This window comes from Myodes glareolus, chromosome 6 (genome assembly GCF_982192425.1).
Source record: "Myodes glareolus chromosome 6, mMyoGla1.1, whole genome shotgun sequence".
Taxonomy (NCBI): domain Eukaryota; kingdom Metazoa; phylum Chordata; class Mammalia; order Rodentia; family Cricetidae; genus Myodes; species Myodes glareolus.
This window is the reverse complement of record NC_142031.1, coordinates 39,505,426-39,530,150: the sequence shown is the minus strand read 5'-3', so window position 1 is coordinate 39,530,150 and position 24,725 is coordinate 39,505,426. Positions and strand designations below refer to the sequence as shown.

At 43.8% G+C, this 24,725-nt stretch overlaps 1 protein-coding gene and 1 pseudogene across 1 annotated transcript; one reads left to right on the top strand and one right to left on the bottom strand.

Annotated features, from left to right (window-relative positions):
* Window positions 1–270: 270 nt before the first annotated feature.
* Usp39 (ubiquitin specific peptidase 39) lies at window positions 271–24,160 on the bottom strand. The gene is made up of 13 exons (XM_048452976.3): window positions 23,840–24,160; window positions 22,654–22,723; window positions 19,783–19,877; window positions 17,515–17,651; window positions 16,813–16,965; window positions 15,152–15,377; window positions 11,536–11,613; window positions 8,244–8,311; window positions 7,369–7,557; window positions 4,491–4,633; window positions 3,102–3,237; window positions 1,222–1,308; window positions 271–727 (listed from the first exon to the last, which is right to left on the bottom strand). The coding sequence occupies exons 1-13, from the start codon at window positions 24,102–24,104 to the stop codon at window positions 680–682; spliced, it is 1,695 nt and encodes a 564-aa protein (XP_048308933.2). The 5' UTR covers window positions 24,105–24,160; the 3' UTR covers window positions 271–679.
* Window positions 18,486–18,582, top strand: LOC125410426 (U6 spliceosomal RNA; annotated as a pseudogene).
* Window positions 24,161–24,725: the final 565 nt, after the last annotated feature.

Genomic DNA, 24,725 nt, shown 5'->3' with positions numbered 1-24,725 from the left:
CTGCTGTAAGCAGCGCTTTCTAGTCCTTCATCTCTGCCTTCCAGAGCGGCACTGCAATCCGAAACTGCCCACCTTAGCCTTCTAGTTAGGCACAACAGTTTATCATTTTTAGTGAGATATTTTGTTACTTAGAGACAAATGTACTCCAAATGACACACCACCCACAAGCTGACAGGAAGAGACGAGAATGGCAGAAAGGGCAGAAAGTGTGTAAGTTACAAAGGAAAATAAACATCTTAGCAAGCCTAAATGAGGTACATAAAACAAAAGTCTGGTTTAAAAACAGGAGGATATTTAATCCATTCCAAAAGTCCCATAGGATAGAAGGAACTATAGGAAAACCATCTACCTATGACAGACAGAAAGATGCTGTTAGCTTCATGTTCACTCGTAGACTCTCAAGACTTGATGTTTCCAAGGAATTATCTGTTCTTAGATACTTGCAGCAATTCAAGTAAGGCATCCATCTGTAGGAGTTCTGCCTGCTGGCGCTGAAAGGGAAGGAGTATCATCTGCAATGTGCTCATCAGAGAACAGCTGGACAGCACAGGACACCACGGGCAGACAGACTCTTTGATGAGCTGGGGCAGGAATCTTCAGTCAGCCCATGTTAAGTTACAGCTTCAGTATTTTCACTTAACATCTTCAGCCCTGGGGAGCAAAACCGCAGACCAGGCATTCAAGCCCCCTGCTGGTTGGTTTCATCATTATCCCGCCTCTTCCAAATCTGTCAGAAATGAAAATATGATGAGCTCTGCAGTCCGCCATCAAGGAACTATTCCCTGCCAGGCAGCAGGCAGCACGCCGCCCCGCTGTCACATGCGCTACCTTCCCCACTAATGACGCACACTCTCCCACAGCAGTCCCTTCCATCCCATTCACATTTCCACACACCCTCAACTTTTGTTCATTCTTTTTTTTATTCTTTTTCAGATTCATTTATTATTTAATGTGTATGAATGTCTTGTCTACACTTATATATGTGCATGCCTGGTATGCTCAAATGTCAAAAGACAGCTTTGGATCTCCAGGGACTAAGTTACAGATCTCTGCTAAACTCCTAAGGCCACAAACACACTAGGCTCACTTGCTGACTTACAGGCTTCTGTACTTTTCCTTTCTGAAAATCTGTTTAACTTCTGGGGTCACATAATCTGGTCCCCTCGCACTCCTGAAGTCTGTAATCAAGACTCTACATCAATTCCACTGGCCCACACCCACCTGAATGTACGCCTCGGACAATGTGATCATCTGGGGCAGGATGTCAGTCACCTGGAGGTCTTGTAATTCATACCACTTGCCGGTTCCCTGCACAAAGCATGAAAAGTCGGGTTAATCTGTTCTCCAAAACCAGAGGTGTGAAAATGATCACAGCCAAAGATCAGAGACATCAGAATGGCCACTAAACATCAACAAGAGTCAAGACCTTGGCTAGACCTGAGTCAATGAACAGTTCTGGCAACCTCAATTCCTGTCAAGGAGTCTTTGAAATACAATGGAGTACCAAACATTTTGCCCTCCCCCTGTGTGTGTGTAGGGGGGGGAGTGTGTGTTTGTGTGCGTGTGTGTGTGTGTGTAGGGTGTCCTCAGTCTAACATCAGATTTTCTCTTTAGCCAAGGAAGACTTTCAACTTCTGACTCTCCTGCTTCTACCTCAAGAGTGCTGGCACTATAGGTGGGCACCACCACACCCAGTTCATGTGGTGACTGGAATCAAACTTAAGGTTTTGTGCATGTTAGACACCCTGTCACGTGAGCTAAATCCCCAGACCCACTTCTATACTTTTAAAGGGGAACTGATTTAGGCCCACTTACAAGGAAAAAGAGAATGGTCTCCAATCTCAAATATCTTTTTTCTGTCCAAAAATGGTAAATTAGACAAACCTGCTAGAAAGTACATAAAGCTGGCTGCTAAGAACCTATAAGTGTACATTCTCCTCCTCCATACCTCAACCCAGAGACAGGAGCAACAAAGACAAAGGTAAGGCACCTTGGTGGACACTGCCCATCACCTAGAGTTTGCCTGCAAACCAGTGTCGCCAACATAGCCAAACTACCTCACACAACTGCTGTTGACAGGACACAGGTGTTGACAGACTGCAGATACCTCAAGTTCAGAGTGTAGGACTACAGAGAAAATGTGGGCTATATAAGCAAGTTCACTTCTGGTTCTAGGACTAGGTAAGCATGGTTTTGAGGCCAAATATCTCAGCACAAATCCCACTGTTACTGACTTCAGAAAAATTCTCAGACTTTAAGTCTAGGTTTCCTCATGTGTGAGGGATGCGCTTTAAGGACAGTAAACCATTAGTCCCAGAGACACTAAGTTATAATAACCTACATTAAAATTCTGCATTTATACATATATTCTGTGTGTGCTTTTGTTTTCAGCTTTAGATACACTCTTAAAATGTGTTAGCTCAGCTAGGCATAGCGGTAATGCCTCTGATCCTAGTACCTGGAAGGCTAGTGGCAGAAGAACTGCCACAAGTTCTCAGCCGGCCTGGACTACAGTATGAGACTCTGTCTTAAAAACAATCATGACACACAAAGCAAGGAGTCTCTAAACCAATGCTTCTCAAACATTAACTTCATGCATATCAAAGGGTTTTGTTAAATAATGAAGAGTTGATGCAATGTGTCCCAGGGGGTTGAAATTCTGCTGTCCTAAGGAGCCCCCCCATGGCACCACAGCTCCTGGGACTGGTGGGGCTCTGACCCTGAACAGAGGTTCTCAATCCTGACTGGCTAGCAGAACCTCGCAGGGAACTTTAGAACACTTGACTGAACCCACACACTGTAAAGCAGAGTCTCGTAATTAACCTTGATGCCGATCACTGCTTGGGGTAAGAAAGCATGCTACAGAGATGGGCTCAGCACCGCAGGATTTGTGGCTGCATCTACAGGCTCTACTCCAGTTGAAAATTAATGTCTACAGTAACCGGGCTGGGGTACCTCCCAGTGGTGTCTAACATTAAGACAAAACTAAAACCATCCAGTACATATAGAGTTCTGAAGCCAGGCCCAGAAAGGGCAAACTCAAACACACCACAGGAACAATGCCTATCAGTTCTGTTCCAAATCAGTCAGAGGCCACTCACATGATGAAGCACGTGGATCCTATAGGAGCCCTCGGAGGGCTTGCCATCATGCACGATGTTAGCGATAAGATCATAAGTGGTGTTCTTGTGGACTGCTTGAACTTCTTCAGACAAATATTCTCTTAGATCCACATTTCTGGAGATAAAGAGAAACAACAGAACATCAGACCACAGCTGTGAAGTTAGGGGAAATGCCCCTTACAAATGATGCACAGAGCTGTTGACTGCTACTTTAGGATCCTAGTTCTGGAAAGGTCTGCAGTGCCACAACAGTTCCAGTGCATTGAATTCACATTTTCCAGCAGTGAAAACCCCTCTTAGGAGCATGTCTGGAGGCAAAAGTCTCTGCCCATCTGGGTTTGAGTGGGAATCATGGCTGTGAATTAAGTCTTTTACAGAAGGATTGTAGCTCCACTGCCTCCCCTAATAAAGGTACCAATAAATAAATAAAGTGTCACCACGTGACAGAGTGTAAATAAGGAATATGGGTTAACTTGAAATGTAAGAGCTAGCTGGTATTAAGCCTGAGCTACTGGCTGGGCACTTGTTTTGTTTTTTAATTTTTATTTAACCTTATTTTAGGTGCATTGGTATGAAAGTGTCAGATCTCCTGGAACTGGAGTTACAGACAGCTGTGAGCTGCCATCCAAGTACTGAGAATTGAACCCAGGTCCTCTGGAAGAGCAGCCAGTGCTCTTAACCTCTGAGCCATCTCTCCAGCTCCAGCCCAGCATTTGTAATTAATGCAAGCCTCAGAGCAGCTGCGGGATATAAAAACTCTGACTACAATATCCATCTTTGGGGACCCTGAAATATATACATCCTTCCAGCAAAATCATTAATTTCTCTGATGTAGGAAGCTGGTTCTTGTAATCTCCAATCAAGTCAGTCCAAAAGGAACACTATGGGAAAGATAACGCAGACTCACAGTTAGATGTGGACAGCTGTAGACTTGGGAGGCTGATGGTGTGGGAGGTCCTTCTGTCTATGTGTTGCTTTTATTGGTTAATGAATAAAGAACTGCTTTGAGTCTATAGCAGAGCAGGGCAAAATAGAGGTAGGCAGGGAAAACTAAACTGAATTCTGGGAGAAGGAAGGCAGAGTCAGTGAGAAGCCATGTAGTCCCGCCAGAGACAGACGCCGGAACTTTATCCAGTAAGTCACAGCCACGTGGTGTTACAGATGAATAGAAATGGGTTAAATTAGTAAGTAAGAGCTAGCTGATAAGAAGTTCGACCTAATATGCCAAACAGTGATTTAATTAATACAGTTTCTGTGTGATTATTTCTGAACTGAGCAGCTGGAACAAGCAAGTGGCTCCTACAACAGGCTACGGCAGGAGTTTCAAGTGGTCAGGATCATCTGCCAACGAAGTAGGGCAATACACACGTGATAGGGAAGTTGACAATTGTCGGATTCTTCTCCACAAAGAAGTTGTTCTTAGTAAATCTCTTGATGCAAAAGATTAGATATGGAGGCAGCTTGGTGAGCTGGAAGCGCTTCAGGAAGTTCTCCTTGTAAGTCTTGTATTCCTAGAAGAACAGTTTGTTGACATTAATGCCAGCACTCAGTACAAAAGGGGCCTGAGCTTTGCTCTGGCTTTTAAACATAGCTCTGTATCATACCTAAAATTTAGAAAATATTTAGTCCCAAAAATCACAAAAGGGGCTAAGATCAGCAATGTAGCAAACACAGAGTAAAATACAATGGACTGCTTCAGCCAGTATAGGGTCACACTGCTCAAACTAATACCACAGCTGTGCAGGCTCAGGCAAACAGCACTCAGAAGACAGAAACAGGGGGATCTCTGTGAGTTCAACGCCAGCCGGGTCTACAAAGCAAGTTCCAGGATAGGTTCCAAAGCTACAGAGAAACCCAGTCTTAAAAAATCAAAACAGATCTTACTCAAAATGGGGAATATTTTCTTGCCTTAGTAACAGTGAAGCACCCTCAGTATTCCAAAGGAGGTGGCTAATAATTTCTTCCATCCTTTCAGTCTTAAAGGTTCTAAGACCTGGGCTGGGGTAGCTCTGCAGTAAAACCAGTACTCAGCACACAGGAGGCACTGGTCTATCTCAATCCCTGGCAACCGAAGCTCACATCTGAGAAGAAAATCTCAGGGCTTGTGTAAGTAGTGTATTTCCTGTGAGCTTATTCTACATGGCCTAAGAAGAAAGGGAAGGGCCAGGACACCTGCCTAGCCCAAGGGGCTTAAAGTGAGTGAACATTAGCGGCTTCCCTTTTTCTTTTATGTGGATGGATGTTCTGCCTGTCTATGAACCCGTGTATGCCCAGAGAAGCCAGAAGAGCATGTCAATTCCCTGGAACTGGAGTTACAGATGGTTGTAAGGTACCACTTGCATGCTGGAAATTGAACCCAGGTTCTCTGCAAGGGCAACACTCTGAACTGCTGATCCAGCTTTCCAGCCCTGAGAACCTAAGAATAGTTTTTTCTTCTTTCTTTCTTTCTTTCTTCCTTTCTTTCTTTCTTTCTTTCTCTCTCTCTCTCTCTCTCTCTCTTTCTTTTCTTTCTTTCTCCTCTCTCCCCCTCCCTCCCTCCTTCCCTCCCTCTCTTTCTCTCTGATTTTCAAGACAGGGTTTCTCTGTGTAACTATGGCTGTCCTGAAACTTATTCTGTAGACCAGGCTGGCCCTGAATTAAGAGATCCACTTGTCTCTGCCTCCCTAGTGCTTGAGTTAAACATAAATTCTTATCCTTGTCTGGGAATATACCCTAGTAAAGCACTTGCTTAGTATACATGAGGTTAAGGCTCAAACCCCAGTAAAACCTAAGCTTACATTTAGTTAAGAGATAGAACTGAAAGACTAAGACCAGAAATAATCAGCCAAGGCTTCCTTCTGAACTTACTGAGTTCTAAACAGAAAAACAGACCCCTTGAGTTCCACAAGTTGCTCAAGGAAATAGAAAATACTTTCAATTTAGATAGATAGATAGATAGACAGATGATAGATAGAAAGATAGAAAGATAGAAAGATAGATAGATAGATAGATAGAGAAAGAGAGAGAGAGATGTTGGGTGAAAGTGGGTGTATACATGCTCCAATTCATGTCTAGAGGCCAGAGGGCAATTTCCAGGAGTCTTTTTTCCTTCCAATGTAGGCTCCAGGGACTGAACTTAGGTTTCCAGACCTCCATGACAAGTGTTTTGACCTGCTGAGCCACCTCACTAACCCCAAGAAAATACTGATTTAAAATTAGAATATGCCACTTCAATACCATCCGGGCAAGAACCTTATAAAACAGTATGTAAGAGATCCACTTCTGATACTGCATAATGAGGGGCCTTACAGACCTGCTCCCCAGTAAATTGAGAGAAAGTTATTAAAGGTCATCTAGAAAAGGGAGAAGCTTTTTACAAAAGAAAGGGTTTGGGTACGTCTCCAAAATGTTAATAAGACAGAAAGGGAAACGAGTGTAGGGTCTACACTGCCCCTGCCAGCTCAGTAAGAAGAAACACCACTGCAAAAACAGTTCAAGGTTCTTTTCTCCCCACCCCAGGAGTCCAGTTTCACTGGGTGGTGGCGGCGCACACCTTTAATCCCAGCACTTGGGAGGCAGAGGCAAGTGGACCTCTATGAGTTCGAGGCAAACCCAGGACAGCAAAGAAACCCGACCTCAGAAAAAAAAAAGTGTCCAGAGTTATTATTTCTGATATTGCTCCACCAATTTGATACTGAGACTGAACTAACGGTTAAGTACCTGTATTATTAACAAAAAATGAGAGCAAAACAGACAAATTAAAAATAATTGTTGGAGCTGGAAGTGGTGGCCAGCACTTGGGTGGAGGAAGGAGAATCAAGAATTCAGGGCTGGTTCTGGCTTCACAGCAAGTTCTAGGCTAAGCTGGCTAGATGAGACCTTATCTCAAGAAACACAACAAAATAAAAATTCTCTTTTTCAAGATGAGATTTCTGTATTCTTGAGTTTCCAAACATCTGAATCTCCCACTTTTCTTTACAATACTCAGGGCAGGCAGGAACCACATAAGAAGGGCTCCAAAGTTAAGAGTTAAACACCAGAGAGGCTGGGAGATTTGAAAAAGACAGTACATTCAGAGTAAGACTATGATATTTATGCATTGATTCTGAAATAGAAAAGACACAGAGGCTGGGGAGTAACTTGTCTATAGAGCACTTGCCTTCCACTTCCAAAGTCCTGTTGTCAACACTGAAAAAAAAGGGGTGCTGGTGATGATAAGGTTAAAATACAAACCAAGAAAACAGGGCAAGGGTGGCAATGTGGCTACCTTCTCAGTGATGCCGTTGAACTTGGCCAGGATGTTGAAGAGCGGCACCTGGGGGATAATGAGCTGCTCCTTCTCATCCTTGTAGAGTGGGGCGGTGGGCAGGTCCAGCGTCAGGTACATGAACGTGGACTCCACCATCGTCTCCTGGTACTCATCATTGTGGAGCAGCTGCTCTTTCTCTTCCGCTGGCTGGAAATGCATGAGAAGACGAAAGAGGAAAGGAGTGTGAACAGCAGGAAGCAAACCCACAGAGGCATGAAGCTCACTCACATCTTCCCTAGTCCAGAGCCCAGGCAGCTGTTTGCAGAACCACCTGACAGTATTCATTCAAAAACTGATGGCATGTGTGTGCACGCATGCAGTCATCCAACTAGAAAGGCGATCGCTGGACAGGAGACCTTCAAGGGGAAGAGTGGGAAATGGAGTACACGGGACATGAAGCAAGAGGGGGAACTGTTTGTGGGAAAGAGAGCACTGGGAACAGAGCAAGGCAACAGAGAGAGGGTTAATGAGAACTAAGTGTAATGGCACATGGATCTGAAGACACCACTCAAACCCATTCCCTTGTAGATCAACTCTTAAAGAAAACACTAATTGCTTTCCTCTTTGAAAGGGTTTTACTTATGCACCCTACTATTTAAAAAGTTCTCAAGAAGCTCAGCTGAACCACTCAGCGGTCAAACCACTTCAACCAAGACTCCCAACTACAAACTCTGAAGTTCACAGTACATGGCCGCTATGGGCACAGAACTGCCCTAGAGCAGGTGCTTTGTAAACTTCTTTGTGGGGCACATTCTGTCTACTCCCTAAGCTCCTGGTTCCCCAAACCCCTCAGGTAACATATATCAGGCTAGAATTCTGTTCTGGACACTCACCAGATCAGGATGAGGAAGCTTTTTAGTGAAGATTCTCATTGATCCCTGGAAAACATCAGTCACAATAGCTGTCAAACAAAAAGCAAAATACAAAGTTTGTGAGGCCAGAAAGCATGTCAAGAACATATCCCAACTTCTAAATTTCTGGTATAAACCAGAACAGTGTAAGACTCAAACTCTTCTTAAGCACAGAAGCTTCACCTTGTAACATATATCTTGTACTTATAGAATTATTTTTTTTAAGTAATTACATTATATCTCCTCCACACGACATTCTTTAACCACTGGGCTGGGTCATGAAAGGGGGAAAATGTGAGTTTGAAAAGAATGACTTACACAGCTTAAAAACAATCATTTTAAAAAGAAAGAGCTGGAGAGATGACTGAGCAGCTTAGGACACTTGTTGCTCTTGCAGAGAGAACCCAGGTTTGATCCCCAGGATCCACATGGTAGTTCACAACCATTCCAGAAGCTCCAATGCGATCTTTGACCTCTAAGAGAACCAGGCACACACATGGTGCACATAGCAAAAGGCAGGCAAAACACCGAGACACATAAAATAAATAAATCTTTTTTTTTTTTTAAATATCAGTCAGAACTGGACATAGAACTGGGTGTGGTAGCTCACACCTATAATTCTAGCACTTCGGAGGTGGAGGCAGGAGGATCAAGAGTTCAAATCCAACTTTAGCCACATGAGATCCTACCTCAAAACAATGAAAACAAAAATAGGTACAGAGGGAAATGGCTTGGTCAGTAGAGAGCCTTTCATCAGGTGTGAAGACCTAAGTTTGATCCCTAGCACTCACATACTAAAAAGACAGGTAAGGCAGTTCTCACCTCTAATCTCAGCACTGGCCTTCACAGGTGTACACACACACACACACACACACACACACGGCCTCAAAAGCAGCCAAGTCGAGGTATTTCTCATAACCACCCACTGCCTTCAAAAGGCTGTAACCTATACTGGACAAGAGGGAGAAATGACTAAGATGGTGAACAAGAACAAAACCAAGACAAAGACACAAAGCACACAGGGTCACAGAACGCCAGTGGAACACAAGTTAGAGATCTGAGAGAATGAGCTCGGCTGAATTTACCTCGCAGACAGGGCAGAGTTATCTAGAGTAAAAACCCAACTCCATCACCCAGCAGAGCCATCATAACCCAGAAGACAAGAGCTGGGTGTGGTGGGACACACCTATTCTCAGGCAGTGAAGAAGGGAGATTGGGAGTTTGAGGCCTACCCCAGGCTACAAGGCAAGACCTGATCTCAAAACAAACAACACATATACAACCACACAATCAATCACATAAAAAGAAGACAAGCAGCAGGGCATGGTGTTGACACGTCTTTAATCCCAGCACTTGGCAGAGGCACAGATCTCTGTGATTTCAAGGCCAGCCTGGTCTACAAAGCAAGTTCCAGGACAGCCAGGAATGTTACAAAGAAAAAACCTGTCTTTTTTTTTTTTAATTTATTTATTTATTTATTATGTGTACAGTGTTCTGTCTGCATGTATGCCTGCAGGCCAGAAGAGGGCACCAGATCTCATTACAGATGGTTGTGAGCCACCATGTGGTTGCTGGGAACTGAACTCAGGACCTTTGGAAGAGCAGATAGTGCTCTTAACCACTGAGCCATCTTCCAGCCCAAAAAACCCTGTCTTGAAAAACAGAAACAAAAAAGAAAGCTACAGTGCATTATGTCTCCAGAATGACTCACTTGACTCTGCAGTCTATAAGCTACAAAGTATAACTGGAATTCAAAATAAACAAGAGAAGCTGAGGGTCAGAGGGATGTTCAGTTAGTTTTGTGCCTACAAGCAGAGCCACTTTTCAGTCTGCTCTACCATTCAGCTCAGTCCTTCACCAGCTCTAGCACTGGAGGAATCTAAGAGTCTAGATCACAATGCTCCCACTCTCCATTCCAAACTGGGTCAGAATTTCTAGAGCATAATTACACCCATTTCTGATTTGTAAAAAAAAAGCTTTGGCTAAAGCATGGTGGTGTTTGTCTTTAATTCAGACACTTGGGAGGCAGAGACAGGTGATCTGTGTGAGTCTGAGGCCAGTCTGACAGTCTACGCAGTCGGTTCCAGGACAGCCAGACAGAACCACGTATAAATTCTGTCTCAAAAACAAAAGCAAAACCAAGCTTTGACTTATTCTGGAGAGATGGCCCAGCAGTTAAGAACACATACTGCTCTTGCAGAGGACCCAGAGTTCAGTTCCTAGGACCCAATTCAGATGGCTCACAACCACCTGTCACGCCAATCCCTGGGCTTCTGACAGCCTCTGATCATCGAATGTTCTTGTACACGTGTGATGCACATACACTCATAAAGGCACATTAAATAAATAAACATTTTAATCTGAGTAAAATGACACATGCTTGTAATCCCAACATTTGGAGGTGAAGGATCTTTAATTGATACCCAAGACTATATCAATTAATGAAGCAGAGTGCTATTTCAATAAATATATACAGTACAATAATGGCCAGTTGAGGCTAACTGACATGTTCATCTCTAAACATTTATCATTCCCTGTGCTCAAAACATTCAAAATCCTCTCTAGGAGCTCTACTGAGGTACACAGTTGGTGGACGTCAACCACTTTTACCAACGGTGCCAGAGAACACTGAAAGTCCCTCCTCCTGCTAACTTCTCTGAGAGCCCTGAGCCCTAGGCCTAGGTAAGCAGGATTCCACTCTTGACCGCAGGAAGTTCACTTCCGGAGTGACAAGACACAGCCATGTCTTCTGTCTGTCTTACTTCACTTAACCCAGTATCTTCCAGGCATTTCTGCTTAAAAACTACTGGGGCCAGACAAGGCAGTATATATTTGTAATCTCAGTATAAGGGAGGCTAAGTTAGGAGGATCACAAATTCCAACTCAGCCTGGGCTAGGCAGCAAGAACATATTTCAAAGATTTAAAAAAAAAAAAAAGATAAGACAACAACAAAACAACCAGGAAAAAATATAAACTGAGATCATAACCATATTCTAACAAAAAACAGGGCAAGATCAATTCAGGTCTAGCAAAGTCTAATGACACATATCTGTAATCCCAACTTCTGGGGGTGAAGCAGAAGAAGCATGCGTTCTAAGTCATTTCGGTACAGAGGAAACTGAGACAGCAAGAACCTGAGCTCCAGGCCAGCTGGGGCTCCAGCAAGACTTTGTCTCAAAATGGAAGAAGCAGTGTAAGTATAAATTTTTTTTTCTAGAAAAAAAGCAAAAACAAAGAAAATGGGGCTCTCTTTGGACAAGCAGCACAACTTACTCTTCTTCTTCTTCTTGGTGCCGCCCAGAGCCGAGTGCAGAGCATTCAGAAACCAAGACAGGAAGTCAACTCCATCCCCTGGGAACAAAGGGAGAGAACATGATGAAGTTCGGAGGGAGGAAAGGAACCCAACCATGTAGTGGCTGGTTCTCCTCATCCTCTCCAGCCACGCACCACACCATACCCTGTGCATCCTCCTCTTGCTGACAACAAACACCCGCACTCCTCGAGGTCAAGCTTACTCTTTTTTTTAATTTTTTTTAAAGATTTATTTATTCTGTATACAGTGTCCTGTCTGTAGGTATGCCTGCAGGTTAGGAGAGGGTACCAGATCTTACTACACATAGTTGTGAGCCACCATGTGGTTGCTGGGAATTGAACTCAGGACCTCTGGATGAACAACCAGGGCTCTTAACCACTGAGCCATCTCTCTAGTCCCCCAAGCTTACTTTTTAGTCTTCTCTTTCTCTAAAGGTATTTTGATCTACAGCTGGACCCTGTCACTTCTGCCCCAGAATCTACCTCACCACCCAGTGATAATAATGAATGACGGCCCTCTAACATCCACGCTTTCAGAATGGCTCTGACTTCCTTCCTCACTTCCCTATCTTAAAGACTTATCTTTCAGGAAGGTGACTTATAGTGTTATTTCTAAGAAAGCATCCACACACAATGCAAAACAAAGGATTCTGGGAACAAGCAACAATCCTGGCCCATGATAAAAGTGCCTAAGAAGAAACTAAGTGCCTATCTCTCAAGTATGTCTGGAATAATGGCTACTGTCTTACCAGATATCTGTCTCCATTCACTTCCCCTCTGTTCATCTAGTTAATCTGTAAGGCTATGTACTCTTCTTTAATTTCATCTCCCTGATTCCAAAGGCCTGACAGCTCTACAAAATTACTTTCCTAGATTCACACACACAAGGCTTTATTTAATTACAAATGACCAAAGCAAGAACTTCTCAATGCACCCACATACATCTAGTAATTGATAAGGCCCAGGCACTGAGGTCACTGGACTTAACTGACAATGCAAACTATGACTATGGAAGAGGAAACAAGGTTACTCTTAGGGCTAAGGTTTTTCTGCAACTCTAACCATCATGCTTTAACTCTGCAAAGGTGTCAAAAACTGAAGGAAAGGCTAGCAGATAAAACCACCCATGGTACACAAAATAAATTTCTCTATAAAAATATCGTATCTTGTTGTAGCCCTGACATAAAAACAAAAGAAAGCTCACTGCTTAGGCAGAGGGTCTGAGTTCAGTTTCCAGCCCCTGCAATGGATGGCTCACAACTTCCTGTAACTCCAGTCTCCAGCTTTAGAGGATCCAACAGCCTCTTCTAGAATCCAGGAACACCTGCACATTTATACATATACACATACATACTCTCACACACACTCCATGGGCACCTGCACACATATGCACACACACACACTTAAAAATAAATCTTAAAAATCAAAACAAAATTGAGACCTCACAGAGTTGGTGCAGAAACCAAGTAATTTTATGACTCTAGATGCTGGGAATGTGAAGCTTCATCTAGCACAGGAGGTGGCTGCCCCTGTTCAGAAGAGTAAATGTTACTGGCCTGTTGCAAACTATGAAACTCCATGCTCAAATGTCTTTGCAACTTCTGCTCATTTGGAAATAAATCATGGGGTTCTGGTCAACATACACTATCTATTCCCAAGTGTATCTTACTCTCTCTTGCCCTAAACTCCTAAATCCCGACTCTCAGCTCCTCATCTACTTCCCTTATCATCTCCTAGTTAGTGCTCCTCTCCTAAGTCCCTGAGACTCTGAAAGGCACTACTACACGACCATGGTGGTCCATGCCTTTATTTCTAGCATGTAGGATGCAGAAGCAAGTGGATCTCTGTGCCTATCTGGTCTACATGGCGAGTTCCTAGACAGCTAGGGCTGCATAGTAGGAACCTGCCTATTAAAAAAAAAAAAAAAAAAAAAGAGGTATTGTGGAGCTGGAGAGATGGCTCAGCGGTTAAGAGCACTGGCTATTCTTCCAGAGGTTCTGAGTTCAATTCCCAGCAATCACATGGAGGCTCACAACCATCTGTAACGATATCTGGCGCCCTCTTCTGGTCTGCAGGTAGAACATTGTAAACATAATAAATCTTTAAAAAAAAAAAAAGAAAAAAGGTATTGTGGGTAGAGGTGGCAGGAGAGATGGCTCAGTAGTTTATAGTACTTGTTATTCTTTCAGAGGACCTGGGTTTGATTTCCAGCACCCACATGGCAGTTAACAACTGTCCGTAACTCCACTTCAAGGGGATCTGACACGCTCTTGTGGCCTCCTCCAGTATCAGGAATGCATGTGGTATGCAGACATACACATAAAGGCAAAACACTTACACATATAAAACAATAAAAAAAAAATTAAAAACCAAGCCACTGACCTTTCTCTCTGTGTAATTCATTCCTCAATCAGAAAAATGGGATTTCTATTTTGGTTTGGGATTTTTGAGAAAAGACATCATGTAGCTAAAGATGGTTTTGAACTCCTATCTCCACCTCCCAGGTGCTGGGATTATACGCATGGACTACCATGCCCAGGTCAGAATAGAGTGTGTGTGTGTGTGTGTGTGTGTGTGTGTGTGTGTGTGTGCGCGCGCGCCAACTGATTTTCAACCTTAAAATAAAACCCAGTCTCCTTACAAAGACACAGAAACTGGAAAATCCCCTTTCCTAATTACTACCCTGGTTCTCCACTGACCCTGGAATCCAAGATGTGACTACTTACTCTCTGTGCCAGATACATTTGGGCATCCCAAACTATACTGGAAACCCATGCCTGCCTAGCCTCCTCTACCTAGCACTCAGGACTCTACCCATATGTTTACCTGGGTCTCTGCCCCATGAGTTGGAGAGGTTTTTTCTCATCACAGCACTTAACATCCTCTAATTACTTCCTATACAATTACCTTTCCTGTTAGCCTGGCATTTCCTGGAAGAAAACGATCATATACCTCAACCTGTAGCTCTAAAACTCAGGAAGAAAAGTAGAGGACAACCCAGCATGGGGAAAGCAAAGACAGAAAGAATTCAAATACTCTCTGTGAGTTTGGGGTGAGCATCAGGCCCGTCAGGGCTACAGAGTGAGACCTTATCTCAAAACCAAGAGCACAGGATGAACAAATGGATGCGATGTGGTACTGCATAAGACCCGGCTACTAAGAGTAACTGGAGACTTCACTCAGCAGCAGTTAGAACTGGGCTGAGAGATGAGAAAGAGTGGAAAACTTCCCTGAGTACCCAACAGGGGACATAACAAATGAGCAGCACAAGCAGCAGCTACTTAACACCAGGGGCTTGCCTAGGATTTCCCAGAAGCAATACCATTATTCTGACAAATAAAACAGATTTTTGTATTCTCTCTTTGAGAATATAGCTGCAGTCTCTTCAGTCCCCTACACAAATCTCTTTGGACCCACTTATCAGAAAAGAATGAAGACCCTAACCCCCTATCCACAAACAGTCCCTTCATGTCCTATCAGGATTCACTGACAACTGGAAATAAATGTGTTCACTGGCTCTGAGATGACCCTGAAATGAGGTCCTCAAGTAGAGAGATGTGGGTGACTTGTCTCTCACCTTGTTTGGTGATCTGGAAAGTCTTCTTGCTGCAAAGGACAACAGCCTGAAGCATCTCATGAGGAGAAACGTGTGCCTTGAAGTTTCGGGGGTTCCAGAGCTTTCTCATCAGCTCTCCAAAACGCTGGACCAACAAAAACATAATATCCCCTGGAGGGCGCTTGATGTTCTTATAATTGTCTTCCTCCAGGAAGTAGTTCCGAAGAGGAGGAACATTAGACAGAGCCTGGAAATCAAGCATTCCAGTTAGCACAAAGCCCTTTGCAGGACCCCTTAGGACCAGGCTGTTCCAGCTAACATTCAGATAAAGCCTGTGACAGGTCTAGGATAGCCTTCAAACGTCCAAAAGAAACTGACCCTAGGGCCTGGTAAAGTGGCTCAGAGGTTAAGAGCTCTGGCTGCTCTTCCTGGCTGTTCTTTCAGAGGTTGAGTTCAATTCCCAGCAACCACGTATTGGCTCATAACCATCTATAGTGAGATCTAATGCCCTCTTCTGATCTACAGGCATACATGCAGGCAGAACACTATACATAATAAACAAATAAATCTTAAAGAAAAAAAAAAGATAGGAAGGAAGGAAGAAAGGAAGGAAGGAAGGAAGAAACTGACCCTCAGAAAATGCTGCCAGAGCTCAGAGAAATATCCTTCACTGAGTCACACAAAATAAAGGCTGACAAACACTTAGTGAATATACACAATGAGAAGGACTTCAAAAGTCAAGCAGAGACTCAGGACTGTAATCCCAGTACCTGGGAGGCTGAGGCAGAAGAACTGTAAGTTTGAAGCCAGCCTGAACTATGTATGAAGATAGCCTGGACTATGTATGAAGACAGCCTGGATTATGTAGTGAGTAGCCTGGGCTACAGAGCAAGACCCTAGTTAAAAAAAAAAAAGACAAAATAAAATTTAAAAAAACACAGAGCAACCGAACAAATAAACAAAAAAAAAGCAAGCAAAATCAAAAAAGTATTTTTTAAAAGATTATTCAGGGCTAGAGAGATGGCTCAGCAGTTTAGAGTGTATCCTGATCTTGCAGAGGACCCCCAGGAACTGCTTGCAACTCCAGTTCCAAGGGGTCCAACACAAGTACCTGCATTCATACATGCACATACATACTCACACAGTACATGCATATACACAGAAAGGAAGAGTCAGGTGGAGGTGGTGCATGCCTTTAATCCCAAACTCCAGAGGCAGAAACAGGCGAGCAGATCTCTGTGAGTTCAAGGCCAGCCTGGTCTACAGAGCGAGTTCTAGGACAGGCTCCAAAGCTACACAGATATAGAGAAACCCTGTCTCAAAATAAATAAGTAAATAAATAAAAATTTTTAAAAAAGAGGAAGAAAGGAGGGAGCAAGAGAGAAAAAGAAATAAAAACCACCACAGTGGTTCCTTCTGGCACTGCCTAGCAACAGAGTCTACCACCTCTTATAATCTGGAAACTGCAGTAGCCATAAGCCTAAAAGCCGAAAAATCCCTCAGCATGTGGTATCCGCCCCTTGACCAGAAAGGAGTGTGCTGCTGGCTGCAGAGCAAATGCTCAAGTCGAGTCCTCAGACAGACCTGGGGTCTGGGACCTTCCAACTGTACTCTCTAGAAAGCATTAACTTCTTGGTGACTTCCAGATACTCTCTCCTTCCAGTGTTCTTTCTTGAGCATACCTGCAACACTGCATTTGCATAGTCGTTGGCTTTTATGTTGTTCAGTCCCACGATCCCTGGCAGGTAAGTGGTACCATCATATGCTCGGGACAATTTGGCTTGCTTGTCCAAGTTTGCAATTTGCTGCTTTGTGAAAGTAGGCTTCAACACATACTGCCAAGCAAAAAGAACACGCAGGTTATTGTAGACAGGGTTCACAAGGTATATCCAGAAAATAAAAATTCCCTGGTCATGAATGCCCCACCATACACCCTAAGGATCAGTCATTAGGGATGAAGGCCGAGGTAGGGGAATAAGTCCTTCACAGAGCTCATCTGCAAGAGGCTTTGTGTCTAATCCTGAATCACTGAATTCCACGTCTGTCTTTACCCCTACAGTCTGGTCTACTCCATGATCAATGGCTGCCAGAACCCCAGGATCCTCAGGACTATGAAAACAGCAGGAGCCCAAGTCTCCAGTGGGGTATCCTGTGTATCTAGCTCAAGAGTGGAACACCTTCTTCACTGCCAGGCTTCCAAGCCTCCCAGGGCAGTGAAGACAGGACAGAATCTTCCTGGTCACAGAATTATCATCATGAATTTAGTTTGAAACTTGAATTTATTCTACTTTTTCGCTTTCTCTCCAGATACCACCCTGACCTCTAACAGGGCCCTTCCCAGAGACTCTTGGGATAGCTCACAAAACAACATGCCTGACACATACTGTGATATCCTCCAGTGAGGAATCGATGATCTCATAGTTGTCAGGAAGGCAGTAAAACTTGAGAGTGTGGAGGTTGAGGAAGACGTGGTGGCTGAACTGGACGCTGTGGATGTAGGCATGAGACTTCAAGCCCCGGCCTGTGGGAAAGGGGGAAGGGCTGTCAGAGTAAGGACTAAAAGAAACAGATCAAGTTTGCTCCTGTCTATTACTTTGTGCAAAACATGTTAAAAGCAAAAACAAAGTAAGTCCTATGCCATCCACGAAATTAATCCCCACATAAACTTCTCTCACAAAGAGAACCAGAAAGAACACTAAGACATAAGTTAGGGAAATTAGTTTCAACATAAAAGTATACAAATAGCCCGGGCGGTGGTGGCACATGTCTTTAATCTCAACACTCGGGAGGCAGAGACTGGAGGATCTCAGTAAGTTCAAGGCCAGCCTGGTCTACAGAGTGAGTTCCAGGACAGGCTCCAAAGCTACAGAGAAACCTTGTCTCAAAAAAGCCAAAAAAAAAAAACCCCAAAACAAACAAACAAACAAACAAAAGGATACATATAAACTAACTTCATACGTATCAGAAACTAGGAGTATCGAAAAATATGTTATTTAATACATAAAAACATAAATACACACACAGAGATACACCTATCCAGAGGCTGCCTTCAGCTGCCACCAACACCTACGTCCTCTGTCCTTGTACATCTCTTTGTTTTTTACTGTTTAGCAGAACTAATGTCAGCCCAGAGCTTTGTGCACACGAGGCTACTCTAGCACGAGGCTACTGCTGTGTTTCCTTAGTTTACGCTGAGGGGTAATGGCGAACACCTTTAATCCCAGCACTGAGGAGGCAGAGGCAGGTGGATCTCTGTGAGTTTGAGACCAGCCTGGTCTTCAGGGTTAGTTCCAGGAAAGTTGGAGCTACACACACAAAAAAAACGTGTCTCGAAAAACCACTAAAACCAAAAAGGATGCTCGCTTCAGCAGCACAGATACTAAAACTGGGACGACACAGAGAAGATTGGCATGGCCCTGCACAGGGAAATTCGTGCACCATTCCATATTTTTAAAAAAGAGGTTGGGCATGGTGACACACACCTGCGATCCCAGCAATAGGGAGATGAAGACAGGGTGGTCAAGACGCAGTCTGAAAATATACACAACAAACACACACACACACACGACCTTGGGGAGCTGGCAAGATGGTTCAGTAGGAAGGGCATCTGCCACCAAGCCTAATGACCTGAATTTAATCCTGGGAACCCACATGGCAGAAAGACAACCAAGCTGTCCACTGACTTCCACACATGCCCACAAATATCCGCACTGATATATAAAACTAACCTTAAAATGTAATACATTTTTAGGAATTGACTTTGGAGACAGGCAGGATGATAACACCTACAATCCCAGCACTCAGATGACCAGAGACAGGGGACCTGAGGTAAGCTCAAACCAGTCAGGCCAATACAGTGAGTTCTAGGTCAATCAGGGCTACATACTGAAGTACTGTCTCAAATATCAAAGGGAAAGAAAAACTGACCTTCATGTATTTCACTACCCTCTGTCCTCATTTTTATTCATTGCTATTATAGTCTAGCAGAAATCATTACTGTAGGATTTTCTGATTGTTTTATCTGTCAACCTTGATCTCAATAAGCTCCCTACAAAAGCAAAAAATGTGGCTTCTCTTTTTTTACTTCCCCAGTATACTATGTACATGCATACTACTTGTTGGTCTAAATGAGTTAAAATAATACATTTTCAGAAAAGAACTAAATGAGTATTCTCAGGAGATGATGATAGGGCACCTGCAAAACCCAGCATGAGAAAGCCTGGGGCAGGAGGCTCAAGTTCAACGTAAGCCTGGCCTACATACTCAGACCCTATCTCAAAACAGCAAAGATATAAAAGCAGAAAACATTAGACTCAGAAACCCAGGACCTGGGTATGCAGCTCAGTGGTAGAACACTTGCCTAGTACATCTGAGAACCTAGGTTCACTGTCCAGTGCCAAAAGGAAGGAAAAGAGGGTGGGGGAAAAGAAAAAAACTTAGAAGCTCAGTGCCAGGAGACCTAGTGTTTTTTTACAGGACTAACTCTCCCTTTCAAATGTGCTCATCTCTGATCAAGGAGAAAACCTCCAGTTTCCTGGGAAGAAAGACAGAAATTATTAAACATGGCTCCCAAGAATAACTTACCTTCCACAGAAAAAAAAAAAAGACAGCTTCACAGTTTAACACATTTATCATTCATGTCATTTACTTACCTTGAAAGTACTTGCCGCACACCAGACAGGCGTACGCATTGATATGCGAGAGGGAGATAGAGCAGAGCTTCTCAAAGTCGAAGTCCAGCACACTCCTGAGAGACAGAACACAGGAACAACGAACAGGGATGAGGCAGCGGTGGCTCGACATGCCACAATGTCACACGCATCCTTAAGAGAACGCTTTAACATAAAACCACACATTCAGCACTCTCCCAAGCAGGCTCAAAGTGTATGCATCAAACACAAATGCCCACGACACACTTTTTCATTAGATTCATCCAATTGTGAATAAATATTTGAAAAAAACAAAAGTTACAGCTGCACTAAATATACACAGACTTTTTCCCCTTTGGCATTATTCCCCAAATGACTACATTGCATAGCACTTGACACTGTATTTGGGATTAGTAACCTCAGACAATTTAAATTAACAGGAGGATGTGCACTGAACATAAGTAACTATATAAATACTGAATATATGTAATATATCTAACAGCCAGATTTTGGCTTGCATCAGGGAGTCTTGGTCCCACTCCCCCCATGGATATGAGACAACCTTTTCATAGAGGCCCAGTTCCTCTAATTCTGGCACCTGGGAGACTGAGTCAGCAAGACTGCAAGTCCCAGATCGTCATGGACTATAGAGTAAGATATCAAAAGCAAAGACCCTCCCATTATATTCAAATCTTTGCAGGAAAAACAAGAAAGAGGACGAAGGAAGAGTCCACCAGCACTGAGACAGTGAGAGGACATAAAGTGTAAACACGTCTGTTGAGAGACAAGAAATTCTGCCAGGCATGGTGGCACATACCTTTAATTCTAGCATTTGTGAGGCAGATGCAGGTGAATGTCTGTGAGTCTGAGGCCAGCCCAGTCTGCACATTACACTCCAAGCCAGTTGGGGCTACAAAGTAAGACCTTAGCTCAAAAATAAATAAAAATTTTATCTTTGTTAAAAAACAAAAACAAAAACGGCCAGGCAGCGGTGGCGCACGCCTTTAATCCCAGCACCTGGGAGATAGAGGCAGGTGGATCTCTGTGAGTTTGAGGCTGGCCTGGTCTAGAAAGCCAGTTCCAGGACAGCCAGGGCTGTAACCCAGAGAAACACTATCTCACAAAACAAACAAACAAACAAACAAAAAATACAGAAAACAAAAAGAGAAGAAATAAATAAATAAATAATGAAAATTGGTTGGGGGATTTTGCTGAGTGTCAGAGCACTAGGCCAGCAAACACAAGACCTAGCGCACACACACACACACACACACACACACACACACACTCCAAAAGAAAAAATCCACGAGAGAGAGAGACAGACAGACAGACAGACAGATAGATGAGGGAGCAAGTGCCTGAAGAAGTTTAAGACAACACCTACAACTAGACCTGGTTATTAAAACACAAAGCAATATGTGTGACTGCCCAACATAAAGGGACAAAGAAGTCTTTTATGTCCACTGAATCCACATTCAGTGAGAGAGATTTAATAGTACCTATTAATAGTTATATTGTTGAGGGACCAGTTAGCCACAAATGGTCATTGATAACTAAGTTTTAAATTTAGTTCCTGGACTAAAATATAGTTCAATGGTAAAGCATGTCCAGCATGAGAGGCCTGGATTTGATTTCAAGTATGACAAAGAAACTAAGAAATCAGTGCTTCAACTGCTAAACCATATTTCAAACCCTCAAGAGTCATGTGAAGCCTGCACGTCCTACGAGGGACAGCCCTTTCGAAAAGCAATTACTGATGGGCTTGGTGGGGCACACCTGCAACCCCAGAACTGAGCAGCTGAGGTGGGGGGATGAGAATTCAGTGTCAGCCTGGGCCATATATCAGAACCTTGTCTCAAAACAAAGCAAAAAGCATTTTAAATGCAATTCTGTACTGTGGAGAGTTCTACTGGATAGCACTATCTTAGAAGATAGGCTGTAGACAACTGGAAATCAAAGAAAATACAAGATAAGGGGACTATCTCTGCTATACACAAAAACCCCATTTTGGGCCTGGAGAGAAGGCTCAACGGCTGCAGACAACTGGAGTTCAGTGCCCAGCACTGACACCCTCTTCAGACCTCCACAGGTACCTGCACACACATGATACACACTAACTTGTGAAAGAACACACACACAGCTAAATCTTGAAGAAACAGAAGTCTTGGCAACTCTTCTTTGAGAAGCCCACACCCATGTTCTTAAGTGTGTCTTGCTTTCTTGTGAGTACCTCTTTCCCTTAACCCTGTGCTTAAGTTGGTATTAAAATTTCTTCAAAGTACCTCAGTAACAAAGAAAATAATTATATTTTGTTTAATGAATCTTGAAAATCTAGAATAGCACCCGATAAGTGGTGTGGATTCAATAATTATTTCAGTATGCTACTGTAACTTCGGGTACACATGTATCCCTTAGTTACAAAATAGAAATCCAGAATAAGCTAAAAGCTTTTACTGTGTATGGATGTTCACTCGACAGGCAATGGTGACACATGTCTTTAATCCCAGCACTCCAGAGGCAGAAGCAGAGGCAAGTGGATGTCTGAGTTCCAGGGTAGTGTGGTCTACAGACTGAGTTCTCGGACAGCCAGAGCTACACAACAAACAAACAAACTTTGCCACTCTGAAGAGACAACATGGAAGCACAATTTTTGAGGCAAAAAGGCTTAAAATGAGGAAAATTTGAATGAACTGTTCACTGCTCAGTTTGGAGAATTTTCTACAAAATTTTTACTATATTCTGCATATCAAAACCCACTGATTTTTGACTGTATGAAACTGGGATTAAACCCTGGGCCTCTGACAGGCCAGCCCAAGTGCTCCACTGCTGAGATATATCCCCAAGCCCTTTCCTCATCCTCTTTCTATCACTGACCTGTTAATGGTATCCAGATATGGGCAGTGACGACTCCTCCGGTCCTCAGAATCCACTCGGCCATTCTTTGCTGAGAAAAAAGAGATCACAGACTTTAAAATGGAAAACGTGTCCTGGGATGTAACTCAGTGGAAGAGCACTTAACTAATAAGGGCAGGATTCGCTCTTCCACAGCAACATAAATGAAGGACAGGAAACTACTCAAATCACAGGCACATTGTGTTTTGTTTCTGTTTCCCATGGAAATGGGAAAATTTGATCAACTAAGACTAGGAAAAGCTTTTACTTTTCTTGTAGTGACAACATTCTAAAAAGGTACAAACTAGGAGTAGATCTATTACATATATAACCAAAAAAATAATAATAATCCATGTATTACATAAAGAAATCCAGGCAAGCAAGATGGCTTAGTAAAGGTACTTGCCACCAAGCCTAGCTACCTGAATTCAATCCCTGGGACCTACAAGATAGGAGGAGAGAACTGACTGCCATAAGTTGTCCTCTGACCTCTACATGTACACCATGGTACATGTGTACACACATATAAATAAATGTACTAAATCTTTTTTCCCACCATGGATGATAGTGTACACCATTAAACCTAGCCCTTGAATAATACAACCTATAGAATACAGTCTCTCTCCCAAGGCTGCTGACTGTATCAGCATCATTGACAAGACAATATAGAAGTCCTACAACAACCTCCTGCAAAACCCAGGAGAAGCACAACTGTCTCCAAACTATTGAAATAATACAAAGTCAGTACTTTAATCGGATGCACAAAGATCTCGATTGAACGGGCTTATTCCAGATAAGGATACAGGACCCTGCATCTTTGGAATTTTGCAAAAGCTGGAGAGGAGAACATCTGTAAACTTCTCTACAGAGCACCTGACCCGCGTGCGCTATTCGATAAAGGGGAGCTGTGATGTATCGTGACAACGTGAAGATTAGAATTGTCTTCATCTGAAAACAGTCCTGTCTGGACTCAACCTCGGGCAGGGAAGCACAGAAACTAAGGAAAAGTAAAAGGCAGGCGAAAAATGGGCATCTCAGAGCTCAGTAGAGGAGTCTAAGGTCATCCCTGGCTACAACAGCAAGTTCCTGAGACCCTGTCTCAAAAAAAGAAAAAGAAAAGAAGAAAGCAAGCGAGCGTGGAGGGCGCGCCCTGCCCGGCCCCGCGCACCTCGCACCTCCCGCTCGGGCTCCGAGTCCTCGTCGGCCTCGCGCTCCCGTTTCACCCTCACCGCCGGGGGCGCGGACGCCGGAACCTCCCGCGCAGTCGGCTCCACTTCCCGCTTTACGCGGACCGGGCTGGCCCGGGAGCTCGCCGCCTCGGGCTCCCGCTCGCGGTCTCGCTCCTTCTTGATGCGACCCGAGCTACCCCGCGACTCTGACTCGCGCTTCCCGCGGGTGGAACCATGAGACTGCCGTTTAGTCCGGCTAGACATCGCCACCGGCCGCTAGGAGCTTCCGCGCCGGAGCCACGCACGCTAGGGACACGCGGCCAATCAGGAGCCGAGCTGGCCTCAGATGCGCAGCTCGCTACGAGTCGCTGAAAGGGACAACACACGTGGCTGGACCCTGACAGGCGCTACCCGCCCTGTTGAGACAATTATAAACCTGCTGCTTCACAGCTGCTCGTCACAGTTTAAAGATAGGAACCTTTCACGAGCTACGGTGATTGTAGAAGAAAGGAAGCTGGCATTCGACCCTAGATATCTTCAGGACAATTTGTGTCTCGAAACAACAATCCAGAGATGTCCCCTGGCCTGTTTCACAACTGTATAGACAGTTGTTCCTTACTTTGTATTGCAGTATTCCATCACACAGTGTACAAGAGTTTGTCACTGTTCTAATAATGAGTTCCTGGTTCTCACATTTTAAAACAAGGACTTAAAAAAATCCACTCAGGCTGAGGCAGAAAGATTCCCAAAGTTTAAGGCCAGCCTGGGCTACATAGTTAGTTCAAGACTATTCTGAGCTGTATAGCAGAAGGAAAGAAGGAAGAGACAGCTGTACATATTAGACCCTCAAAAGCTTTGCTTCCTCCCATGAAGACAGTTAAGCAA